General features: G+C 47.5%; 1 protein-coding gene across 3 annotated transcripts in view; it reads left to right on the forward strand.

Moving 5' to 3' along the window:
* Positions 1 to 13,442, forward strand: part of VPS35L (VPS35 endosomal protein sorting factor like) — a 1,734,364-nt gene that overhangs the window by 173,456 nt on the left and 1,547,466 nt on the right. For all 3 annotated transcript variants that reach the window (XM_069647157.1, XM_069647156.1, XM_069647158.1), the window contains exon 3: positions 5,809 to 5,976. In XM_069647157.1, coding sequence (XP_069503258.1) covers positions 5,809 to 5,976 — 168 coding nt within the window. The remainder of the gene's footprint in view (positions 1 to 5,808; positions 5,977 to 13,442) is intronic.

The following is a 13,442-nucleotide window of genomic DNA, read 5'->3' on the forward strand; positions in this document are numbered from 1 at the left end:
ATCTGGAAATACAGATGGATGAAGTGAAAGACAAAGGCAAACTTGCTATCCTCCTTCTGTTAGACCTCTCAGCAGCCTTCGATCTGGTTGACCATAAAATCCTAACTAAACATCTCACCACAGCAGCTGCCTTCTCCCCGAATGCTGCCAGTTGGATCCAATCCTTCCTTGCCAATAGAACCACCAGAGTCTTTGCGCCTTCAGCATCGGCGCCACCTACCCCCAGCCATTGTGGGGTACCGCAGGGTTCCTGCGTTTCCCCCACACTTTACAATATATTTACGAAGCTTCTTTTCGACCGTCTTGACAATCTGGGTGTCACCTACACCAATTATGCGGATGACACCCAGATTCTCATCACGCTCACTGGCTGCTACACCAAAGATACCAAGCTGATCAATGACATCTATCTTGAGATCGAAGCCTGGATGGCTACTCACTGTCTGTGTCTAAGTGATGACGAGACTGAACTCTTGATCATCGGCTCCCAAGACCGCTTCAACAAACTAGACAACCGTTACTCAGCCTTTATTATTGATGGGAACACTATTAAAGTGTCTAGCAAAGTCAAAACGCTGGGGGTCTACCTTGACTCCACCCTCTCACTAAAAAAGCAAGTAAACTCCACAGCATCTTCCACTGCCTACACTAATAAGCTCATTAATGCCTGTAAACCTTTCTTATCCACCAACAGTTGTACCTCTCTTGCCAGAGCACTAATCCTCTTAAAGTTGGACTACTGCAACACCATATTCCTTGGCTCATCCATCAGAAACCTAAACAAACTGCAAGTTCTCCAGAACAACGCTTTAAGATCAGCCTAAAATATCCCTCGTCACAGCCATATTTCAGCCCTTAGAAAAGAGGTACGCTGGCTTCCGGTGCGTAGCAGAACAACCCTACGATCACTAGTCATCATTCACAAATGCCTTTCTAACACTGTCCCGAAATACCTGACTGACAAAGTCCACAGACACCATTCGAACAGGCCAACCAGGTCTAACTACCTCAACCAACTCATCATCCCTAAATACAACCTCAAAACTGCAGGAGGATCCAGCTTCCCAGTATTGGCAGCCAAATGCTGGAACTCCTTGCCTCCTGACATAAGAGCGGAACACTCGTTCTGGTCCTTCAGACCCAAAACTAAAGCTTGGCTCTTCGCCCAATCGGCCATCTAACTCGGCTCTCTCCAGCCTACTCAACGCTCCACACACAGTGTGTTGCTAAAACGCTCTACCGGTTCTCGAATCACCTGTAAGGACTGCACACCCCTAGCACTTCTGTATATCTGCTAATCTGTGTGTATATTGCTGTGTATTTCTTGCCTCTGTAACTTGTATTATTATTTGTTTTTATATTATTCTCTTGTAAATGCGCTGGGTGTAACTTGCTACACTACCCACCTTCTGTATAATTGTGTATATTTTTTGCTTCTGTAACCTGTACATTATCTTGTAATGCTCTGTGTGTGCTATGTAACCCCCAGTTACCCTTGGTTTAGGTGCGCTATATAAAAAAATAAAACTAAACTAAACAGGATAACACTTGCATATCTCATTGGACATGTCCAGTTAATAAGGCCAGTCAAAGTTAGGCACTTGACCTTAATTACATACGTCTGATACCCATTAGCTCCCCCAACATGGATAAAAGGCAGAACATTGAGACACACTCTGAGCAAGGTGAGACACGAGAAGGAGCAACCCACTGGAGCAGGATGATCAACCAGAGCGAAGGATAGGGAAACCCTGAAGATCCCTGATGAAGAATACATGGAGAAAGCCAAATCCCAGACAAGAAGAAGCCTGCGTTGTGTTTCAAGAATGCCAGCGACCCCCCCGGGTGAATGGCAGAGTTGGGGAGGTGAGGCCAAGCCTGTGGTATCAACCTTGACTCGTGAATCAAAGCCGCAGAGAAAAGAAAGGAATGCACACAACCTGTGAGTTAGCGAAAGACATGAAAGGCTGGTTTGTGTCGAGGAAAGATTGAAGCAGCAACAGTGTATCTCACAATTGAAGGTTGCGCATGTGCTGATGAGGCGAGAAAGAAAGCAAACCATTAGTGAACTTTAAACTTACCGATAACTGTGAAGCCAGTGATACAGAGTAGCGGAGTGGTCCGGCGGAAGGAAATAGCCCAATTGAAAGTCTCTGCAAAATGTTTGATGTCTTGTTAGAAAGCGACAAAAGTGAACAAAATCTGAAATGCGCAATGGTCAAGTGTAATCCCGTCAAAGGGGAAGTTAAAAGGTGAATGCTTTAAGAGAAAGATTTCTTTGAACTTTTCTGATTGTGTTATGAAACTACCGAGACCAACAGACACTGGGACAAATAACATAAGGGAGAGCTGAAGTGAAAGTCAAAGTGGTCCTACGGAGGTCTATGAAAAAACCTTGCACAATTGAAAGTCTTCGACATAAGTGATAGGTCCGAACCCAATTGAGGGAGACCTGGAATGTGAAATAAGTTAAGGGAAGGGACCCCCTAACAAATGTGAATGGAGCTTGGGGAAGTGAACCCCTGCAAGTGCTGTGATTGCGAGGTCTGAGCCTGGCTGAGGGAGATCTACGTTGAATCGGGTACTTTTTGTTGAGAGGTCCGAGCCCGACTGAGGGAGTCCTATGTGAACTTTTGTTGAACTATGAAAGAACTGTTGGTGAACTGAAAATAATAGCGTGGAAGGCCAAGCAGGCCTCGACCCATGTATTTTCTTTTTCAATATTTATTTTCAAGAATTTCAAATAACCAAACAATACATTACCCAAAGTTCAACAGAATACATGACGCACCACACTGTGTTACGTAGGCAAACAAATTATAAGTAATTCAAGACTTGAAGAATCACTATAATATCGCAGATAACTGAAACTACTCCTACTCCTTCTATGCATAAATACCTAATCACAATCTCCTTGCATATAAAACCCCGACACTGAACAACACAAAGACACTAAGACACTCCACAGACTAAACAAAACAACAACGGGGGTGGGCAATCCTAGATCAACGCTCATGCACATTACCAGCTCGCAGAGACCTATGAAATTAACTAATCCTCAGATACTCATCCACCATACAATTCATTAAATGGCACCAAAAGAGCCAGATACTTATCTTCTTTGCCCTGTCTCTCAAACATGACCCGCTCAAAGTCTGATAATATTAACACATCATTAATCCAATTCACCACTCTAGGTTTTTTCCTCATCTTCCACACCATCAACACCTGCTTTACCGCAATCACACGCACTTTATCAATCCACTGCCCATATCTACAAGCAACCGCACATCGTCCCTTTCCTGACCCATGTTTTGAACAGCCTTTTTTTTTAATATCCTGAGCCAGAGTGTGCCATCCTGTCTACAGCGGCTGCCTTACTCCGTACTGTCCAACTTGGGGAGGAGAGCTGACTCAGCCACCTTGATCCTTTGTTATAACACTGACTTTCTTTTGCATACACACTCCCATTTACACAATTGTTGTATGAGATGGGGCAAGCATTCTGTTTTTTGTTTTTTTGTTTTAGTATAGGCCATTTTGATTTGACATGGACTGACTAGGACTGTGTTTTCTTTAGTATTTGATGGTAGATATTACTCCCATTGTTTCATAGTGAAATTTTCGAACGCCATATTTTCGAAATGCCATTTTGTCGACGTACAATTGCTGAAATTAGTTTTTTTCGAATGCTTTTTTTTAATTTTATTTTTGAAATGGTGGGGAGGGTTCCCATGGGGGGGAGGGTTCCCACGAGGGTTCCCACCCCCGTTTTTTTTGTCAGTTTTTTTTTTACTAACGAAACAAAAATAAAACAAAATAAAAATAAAATGTTCGGAAAAATAAATTCGCCTTTTTGTTTTTGACAAAATGGCATTTCGAAAATATGTTTTCGATAATTTAACTGGATACCACTCCCATCGTAGCTATAGGGCACAGTAGGAGTTTTCCAAACCCCAAGATTTTAATTAAGGTTTTGAAACTTGTAGCTCTTCTCAGTGGCATACTTGTGACACCATGCCTCCCTTTCAGTCACCAGGTGTGGGCCGAGTGCCCAGGGAGTGATACACATTCTCAACCATGGGCAAAAAGGAGAATTGGGTGGTATCAAACATATCTTTAAGTAACTGCCCATATCACTGGATTCACTCACACACACGTAATCCTGATGTATTTTCTATGAGAGCCACTGTCTATGACTTCATATTTAGCATCAATCCGTTTAGAAGAGCTCAGGTTTCTTTAATGTTAGCAGCCATTGCAGTAGAAGAATCTTCAATGGATGAAATCCGCACGTCGGCATCATTTTGGCTGTTACCATGTTTGTCTAGTCGTGCCTGCAGATGATCCACTTTTAGGTCAGAGTGTCTATTTTGGAAGCCAATGAAGAAGTGCCAGCCTTATACGCGGAAACACACCGTCTTGATGTCCACATTCGAACCCCCATTAGCATTTGAGAATTGTTGCTCCGGTGGTAGTTCAGCCCCCACACCCCACACAACCACGTCCCTCAAATAAAAAGAACATGATGTTTGTTTGGCTTGCTCGTGGTAGCATGCAATATTCAGGAGTTCTAGGCCAACTACCACATTATGTACAAAGTCTCCATACAGAAGTGTACACGCAAGCAGGCAGACACAGTTAGGTTGAGATTTCCTTAAATTGACCACACACTGCCAGGTAATTTGCCTGTTTAGCAGTCCTTCCTTAAAAAGGCACACTTAATCGAGCAAACAGCAGGGGACTTGCTCTGTCTCATATAATATCCACCACCAGTATAAAAAGTAGCAGTTCTAGGCGGCAGGAGGCAGATTTTTATGTCATAAATGTAGAGGCATCCCTCAAACTGTTCAGATTTCTCCCCACCACTCTACTGGCGCCCCTTGGGGTCAAAGGCAACCTGGAGAACCCAGCCCGCACACAGAGACTTCGGCAGACCTTTTAGGCAGAAGGGCTTTTACCTCCAATGCTCCAATGTAGAATTGGCAGCTGCAGGCCTGGCACCAGACAATTCTGTCTCTGGAGATGCATTGCGTGGTCCGCAATGTCAGATTCACATGTTGCTGCCTTCTGAGCCCCACCGACTCTCTCGCATTCAATTTGGGGTCCTTACCGCCGCATTGGCAGAAGGATGGACTAGGTTTCTTGAAAAGATGCAAAGTCCACACCACGTCTTCATGGGTTTAGTTTGAGGGGTATTCTAACATCATTAGAGACTGCACTCTGCTTTAGTTGATTGTTTTTGAAACTTGAGGCCAGATTTCGTTTGCAGTTTAAAAAGCATGCATTTGAATAAACCTTATCTTTAAGTTCATGAACATATGATTTAAAAACTGCACTGGAAAGTCTAGCCCCAGACCTCTCCTGCTGCGTTTACCTGCAAGGGGAAGGCACAAAGGGTATGTTTCTTTTCATTAAATCATTGAAGGGGTGAAAAAGGGGCATGCCTGGGAATAGGCTGTGTTTCACCTGAAATATTTTCTGGTTGAAAAAACAGCTCAAAATGCGCTTAGCCTTTACTTATGTGAATAAAAAGACGAATTTGAAAATGAGCTTATGCTTTTGTCCGGATTTGAAAGTCCTGAGCACCTGACAATACTGTAATTGCGGTGTAAAGCAGGACGAGAGTTGCATGATCTAAACAGCCCCTTACATGATGCCTGTAATGCTGCCCACCACTGCAAATGTTTACTTTCATTGTGACCTGATCAAGGTTTGTTTAGTGTTGATATGTGTGTAGTGTTATTCTCTTGGATGTGATAAAAAAAACACTTCAGGAGCCACTCACAGCATTCTTTTCTCCCACAGGTGATGGACTCAAAGACCAGGAGAGTAAGCCGTAAGGGAAGCACATCCTCCACATCATCCTCCTCATCCTCCTCTGTGGCAGATCCACTGAGCACTGTGCTGGATGGAACTGACCCTCTCTCCATGTTCGCAGCCACGGCAGAACCCATACCTTCTGCAACTCAGATGGTAATGCCAAGCAGATAGTGCCAATTGGAACGACTGCTTGTTACTTTTTCTCATTGAGTAGATCACAAAGAATTGTACTATGCTTTCTAAACCCACATATTTAAGATCATTTAATTTTCATGTGGTAAATAGTCTGTTTTTTCCTCAACTTAAGTTTTCATCATTTTGCGTATTCATTTATTGTGAACACACAAACGATTGTGGCAGGGCCAACACATAAAGCGGGACACACCTTAGATGTAATCTTTAATGATGAAGAATCTTTCATTGTCGGCATACTTCTGCTACTCACATGGTGCAAACACAGCATCCACCACCTTTGAGAAAATGTAACCAATGACAAAAACCCACACCACGACTTAATTTTTCAAGCAATGTAGGCGTTGGCAGAAGCTGGATATTATAAGCTGCTCGACCTCCTGACTCTAGGCTGTCAGTACCATCTGGGCGACTGCGCAGATGCCATGTCGTTTCTGAGATGGCCGAGGCGTCGGCTGCATTGTCTGATTTCACTAACCAATATGAAGCTACCTAGGCATATTTTTAAACGATTCACCCTTTGCCAGGGATCAGACACAGTTGTTATTTTCACCTTCTCTGCCAGTCATCAAGTATGGAAGAGTATGGCATGGAACTCTAATTCTTCTTCACCTCCCAGCAGCTTATGACACCGTAAGCCTTAGCATCTTGCTTGGCTGCCTCCCATCAAGGGTCACAGCGACTGCCCTGAGCTGGGTGTCATCTGTTTTGACAGACTGGGACAGATAGTCTCTGGGTCGTTACACTCACTTGACATGTAAATGCAGTGCTTGGTCTCGCAGAGCTCCTGTTGTCCACATTATTATTGAACATGTATGTCTCCCAATTACTTAAGATCTTTCGATTCTTTAGTGTTGTTGTGTAATTCCAATGAAATGCACATTTTATTGAAACTTAAAACAGATTCTCAGGACCCGGTGCCGAGTTTCTCACAATGTCTCATACCGGTAAGTAAATGATTGTCTAAAACGTCTAAATCTAAACCCTTCTTGGTGGTCGGAAATAGAGAAATCACTTGCCCATTAGAGTTCTGGCCTCCATCACTGGTATAGGCCCTCAACCCTTACCAGTGGTAGAAAAATTAGCAGTGTTGCTGCATAATGATTATTATAATTAGTGTATTCATTGAGTGCAGACGTAGCTTCGGGAAGCAACAGATCACTTTACAATCATAGGGGTAAGAACATGGTGCTGCACTGAGGACATTAGCTCAAACATTCTGCGCAGCCCGTATGAGGTAGAGTGTCCCGGTATAAATCCTGACTGGTCCGCCTTTACCGTTTAGCGGCGCCAGTCTAGAGGCTAATAACTTGGCCAAGATCCTATTATCAAAGTTGATGAGGGATATGGGTCAGTACGAGGAGTAATAATTTGCTTCCTTGTCTGGCTCCAACCGACCAACCACCATCGCCTCCCTGAGGGAGTCTGGTTGCTGGCCGTCTTCCACACTTTGATGGTATACTTCCAGTAAGTGGGGAGCTAGCTTCTTAGCGAAGTGTTTGTACACTTCAGCCGTATACGCGTCCGGACCGGGGGCTTTACCTGACGATGGGGACTTTATCGCCTCCATGACCTCCTCCAGTGTTATGGGGCGGCCTAGCTACTCCTTCTTCTCATCTGAGCACGAGTATATTGCAACTTCATCCAAATATTGATCGATCACCTGTTCTGAAACATGTATCTGAGAGGAAACAATTGTCTATAGAACACGCAGAATTCCTGAACAATCTCAGAGTCCCAAATGTATCTTCTCACAGCTTGTTTTTTAAATTCTTTTTTATTTGGCTTTATTATCAGTTGTATTACAGATAACTGGGGAGAGAGCCCTAAAACCGGCAGGACTATGTGCTGAAAATAGGTTTGGAATAGGGGGCGACCTGCCGTCAGTGTTTAGAATTTTGCAACAATTTCCAATGCAATATTGATTCTTAAATTGTATAACATCAAGACATAAATATATTTTGTGTCACTGAGCACCTGAGCGTAACATAGAGAAACTCATTGTGATTTATTAGTATCGGTACAGCTTGTATTAATTAGCTGCAAGTGTTTTTTGTACTCGATTTTTGCTGTGTACATCTTAGACTTAGTCAGGACTTTTAAAGCGTCCACAGGACCATACAATGTGATTCTTTCATAGAGAACAGTGTGTAAATAACACAGTGACAACAAACAAAGCAAATACACAAAGAGATAAGCTTGTGTGCAACAAAGGGTAAACAATGGCTAAACTTAGTACATCTATATATTTTGCATTTTCAAGAATTACTTCCTTAATCGACATACAGCCTAAATGTTATGCAAATCCAATGTTATAAGTAAGGCTGAAGTGGGCTTGTAGGGGACTTCAAGGTCCTTCCCCTCTTTAGGTATCACCGGGATTAAAGCCCTGAGAAAGACTCTGGCGCATTCCCTGTCTTCATTATCTCGTTGAACATTTCCGTCATAAATGGGACCAATACCTGTAGGAAAGTCTTAGAAAACCTGCCGTAACCCATCCTCCTGTGGGGCCTTACCACTGGGCAGTGTCCCTACAGCATTCTGAATTAATTCCGCCGTTATAGGAGCCGTCAATGAGGCTTTTTCCGCTTCCCTTTTTTTTAAAACAATTTTTATTGTTTTTATACTAATGAACATACCACTTTGCAACCATGGTTCAATGCAGACATTACACATTCCATCATATTACTGTTTCTCTCCAGCATGGGGTCTGGCATGGATTCACATGCTCATGAATATTCCCCATCATCAGGCTGGGAATCCTCGGTAAAGAAAAAATCAGTTTCAGTTTCGTTTCTGAACTGTCTTTCTACTAGTAACCAATCACTGGTCTCTGGGTCATACTGCCCCCAACCAATGACTGCCCTCTACCTAAGCCCCTCCTCTGGCAGCCATCTTCAGATTTTTACCACACGTTCAAGTGTTGAGTCCTCATGCTGTAGCTCTCGAGCTTTTACTGCGTTTTGCGTTTTTTCAAAGAGTTTACTCTTATATTTTCGGCCAATCGAGCCTCAAGCTCTACCGATTCTACTTCCGATCAACGGGGACCCGTTTTCGGAATTTTCTACAACCCTCAAGGGCATTTTTTCATCGTGTTTTCCACATCTCTGAGGATTCCAGAAGATCTTTGAGGCCTACCCCGCGTGGACATGGCCCAGGACAAAGGAAGCATGACGCAAGTTGTATCTAAGCTGTTCAGGAGCTGCCCTGGATGCAGACTTCAGAACGTCTTTAAGGAGGATGAGCACTCTCGGTGCCTCTACTGCCTTCATGACGACAAATCGCACGTGGAGAAGGACTGTGCGTTTTGTAAGAATATGTCCGAACGGACAATGAAGGATCGTCGTATTCGACGCACCAACTGGCTGGAGGGGAAGAGCCCAGCAGCGGGTGAGAAGAAGAAGAAATCCGAGCGGTCTTCTAAGACCTTTGAGGGCGCTCCGGCGACAGGGGCCCAACAAAAGGCAAAGCACCGCAGGCACCGGGAGCGCCGATCGGTCGGGCTCCTCGGCTGCCAGGCAGGGCACATTATCACAGACGCCATCAAACACGAGCCAACGCTCTGGCTCAGTGAAGCGAAGTCGGAGAACCCGGGTAAACTTCGGGAGAAACCCCGGTCGATCCCGATTTGAGACAGCCGAGGGGGAGCGAGGCGGTGACCCTCCCACCAAGGTGAAGGCCTCAGGCACGCCCAAGGTCGTAAAGGCCCTGATTCACCCGGCTAAGGCCTCGATTGAGGGAGTCGTGGCGGCCCTGGCGAAACCTACAGAGGCTTCCCCAGTGGAGACGCTCTCAGGGGCTAGGGTTTTCCTGCCACCCCGGAGGGAATCCTCTTTTCTGCCCATCGAGAAGACCCCCGTGAAACCCCAGCAGGAGAAAGAGGGGGGCACGGTAGCCATAACGGACACGAAAACCACCTATGTGGATGAGTTGGCGAGCGTCCAAAGGATCCTGGACAGGAAGTTCGAGGAATCCAGGGTCCATGGGAAGGATCCCGACGAGGCCGACGAGGAAGATGGGGCCGTGGAGGACCCCACACCCCACCCGTAGGTCACGTTGCAGCCGGTGCCCGTACCACCAGACAATTCAGGAGCTATCTTGATGGCTATACAGAACCTTTGCACGGAGATAAGGACAAGGATGCCCTTACCCCCTCCGAAGACCCAGTGGGGCCTGGTCCGTCAGGGAGTCCGCCCAACAAGCGGAGACAAGTCCATCCTCCTCCCCCCTACCTGCCTTCACCCCATCCCCTCCTCCGAGGTATGAGACGGGAACGGAGACGGCGACGACGGGGATGGACAACGACAGTGGTGACGACGCAATGGACCTCCCTTCACCAACCCCTAGGCCCCTCCCCCCCGACGAGATTTGCTCTTTCCATGGCATGATCACCAGGGCATCTAAGCTTTTCCAGTTCTGCCCTGAAGAACATAAGAAGGAAGGTTTCCTCTATCAACGGCGGGAGGCCAAGAGGAAGACTGTCCTCTCAGTCCCGTTACTGGATGACGAGGGGCTGGCGCTCCTGAAGAACCAGTCCACGGCTCCTGCTAAGAGAGACCATTACGAGAAGAAGTACCGGGTCCCGGACTCCGCCCCTATCTGCCTTAGGGCACAGCCGTCCCCAGATTCAGTGGTCTCTGCGGCGGCCAAGAAGAAAGCGGCGGGGGCGACGGCTTCAACTTCAACATCCCCGCCAGACGGCGAGGGGAAGAAGCTGGACGCCATGGGACGGCGGGTCATCTGGTCGGCGACGACGATTAGAGCGGCCAACGCCCTCGCAATCATGGCACGCTACGACAGGGAGCTGTGGTTCAAGATCGCTCCATTGCTGGACTTCCTCCCGGACGACAAGAGGGCTGAGGCCCTGGAAATCCTACAGGAAGACGAAGTGGCGTCGGGCCACACCATTATGGTGGCCACGGACATCGCTGACACCGGCTTTCGTCAGATGGGCAATAGCGTTTGCCTTCACCGGCACGGTTGGCTCAAGGCCACCGATTTCCGTCAGGACATGCAGACCAGGGTTCTGGACATGCCCTTCGATGGGGACAACCTGTTCGGCATGATGGTGGACATGTCACTACAGGCCATCAAGGCGGACACTGAGACGGATCGGGCCTTGGGTGTTCTTCAACAACGACGGCCGTCCTTTCGGAATTCCGGAGGCAAGCAAGGTGCCTCCAAACGATTTGGCGGTGGTTCCTCGTCGTACCGCCAAGCGGCCCGCTCCTTGTTGCAGGAGGCCTACAGAGGATGCGGCAAGACAGGAGGATCCCGTCGTCGCCAAGGAGGCCAAGGAGGCAAGGCCACGACGAAACAGGATTGAACCGGCCGTGGTATCAGGCCCCCACCTGAGCACCCCGATGGGAGGCCGACTGGCAAAATTCGTCAGCGTGTGGGAGTCCATCTCCACTGACCATTGGGTGCTGGATGCCCTGGCCCGCGGGCACACCCTGGAATTTCAAAAGAGGTGTCCCCATATTCCACCCATGGCCAGGAAAGAAAACCACGTCCCTCAACTGCTGCTGGAGGTACGAGCGATGCTAAGAAAGGGAGCCATTGAGTTTGTCCCAAAGAAACTCCGGGGCTCCGGAGTGTACTCGCGGTACTTCCTCGTTTGGAAGAAGACCGGCGGTTGGTGACCCATCCTGGACCTTCGTCGTCTAAACATGTACATCAAGTTCCAGAAGTTCCGGACGGTCACCCTCCAGCACGTGCTGGGACAGCTGAAGGAAGGCGACTTCCTATTGTCACTGAACTTGGAGGATGCATACTTTCACATCCCCAGTCTTTTTTTTTTTTAAACTTCTTTTTATTAATTTCAAACAAAGAGACTTGTATCCCCAAACTCCCCCCTCCCCCAACACCCCCTCCCAGGAAGCTTAAATTGTCACTGTCAAAGATGGACACGGTTCAAGTAGTCCAAATAGTCCCCGGCTCCTTGCGTTGTCAGTCCCCCCCTTTTCCCCTTCCCTCCACCAGTGCTCACCCCAGGTCCAGTAATAGCAAGCGTTGAGGCCGCCAGCCGATACGAAAGTCATCTTGCAAAAAACACAAGGTTTCCTCCCAATCTCCTGCGAAGGACTGCAGCTTATTATCCTTTGCGTAAGTGGCCCATTCCAGAGACACAATGTCCCAAAGCTTCCGCAGCCAATCCTGAAGAAGAGGGACCTCTCCACTCCTCCACCTCTGAGCTATCACTGTCATAGCAGCCAAGACATAGATCACTCTTGCTTTCTCCTGTGATTTGGGCCCCTCCCCACACCCAGAATAATCTCCTCTGGAGACCTACTGATTCCCGGCTCACTTATCTGCTCCTGAGCCCTCTGCACCTCTACCCAGAAGGGTTTAATACGTGGGCACTCCCACCAGATACGCTGTGCCGTACCCTCCATCCCACATCCCCTCCAACACTTCCCCCGATGTCGTAGGAAGGATCTCTTTGAGCCTGGCTGGGGTGTAGTGCCAACCGAATAAGATCTTGTACCACATTTCCTGGATCTGGGAGGCTTTCGCTAACTTGGGGATTACCCGCAACAGACGCTCCCATTCCTCCCGCTCTATTGGTCTACCTAACATCTGATCCCATCTCTGCATGTACTGCCATGGGGTCCTATCCGGAGTTTCGTCTAGTATCTTTTAAAGATTGGAAGTAAGACCCTTAGACCCATCGGCCGAGTGCAGAAACCTTTCGAACCTCGTTCTTCCCCTAGTGGCTGCCAGCCTATTTACCGGGTACATAACCCAGTGGTGCAGCTGCGCGTACCGGAGACTCTCCCCCTCCCCCACCCCGTACTCCTTTTTACAGTCTTCAAACGAGAGAATCTGCCCCTCTCGGAACATGTCTACCAGCCACCTACAGCCTCCGTCCTCCCATTGGTGGAAAGCCCCCTCTTCGATTCCCGGAGTAAACTCTCTATTGCAAAAGAGGGGCGTGTATGGAGAAGGAAATGTCGTAATCCCATTGCTTTTGACCAATTTGTCCCAGTTCCGAACCATCAAGCCAGTAATGGTGCTCTCATAAATGTGACCAGGACGCAGCCCCTTCGGAAGCCATAGAACCACCGCAAGGCTACAGTGCACCACCGCCCTATCCATCTTCACCCACTGCTTATTTTGAGCGGGCTCCCCCTCACACAGCCATTCCCTCACCACCCTTAATTGGGCCGCCTCATAGTACCGTTGAAAATTCGGAAGCGCTAGACCCCCTTCCCGCCTAGGAGCCTGCAATATTTGCTTGCTAATCTGTGGTTTTTTTCCCAGCCCACAGGAAGTTTCTGGTGAGTAGATCCAACTTCTTAAAGAAAACCCTGGGGACCCCCTGAGGAATTGCCTGGAACAGGTACAGCAGGCAGGGTAACGTTACCATTTTGACTGTTGCCAGCCTACCTAGTCACGTTATCGGGAGAGTTCTCCACCGGCGAAAA

Source organism: Ambystoma mexicanum, chromosome 2q (assembly GCF_040938575.1).
Source record: "Ambystoma mexicanum isolate Mex_15411 chromosome 2q, UKY_AmexF1_1, whole genome shotgun sequence".
In the NCBI taxonomy this organism is placed as follows: Eukaryota; Metazoa; Chordata; class Amphibia; order Caudata; family Ambystomatidae; genus Ambystoma; species Ambystoma mexicanum.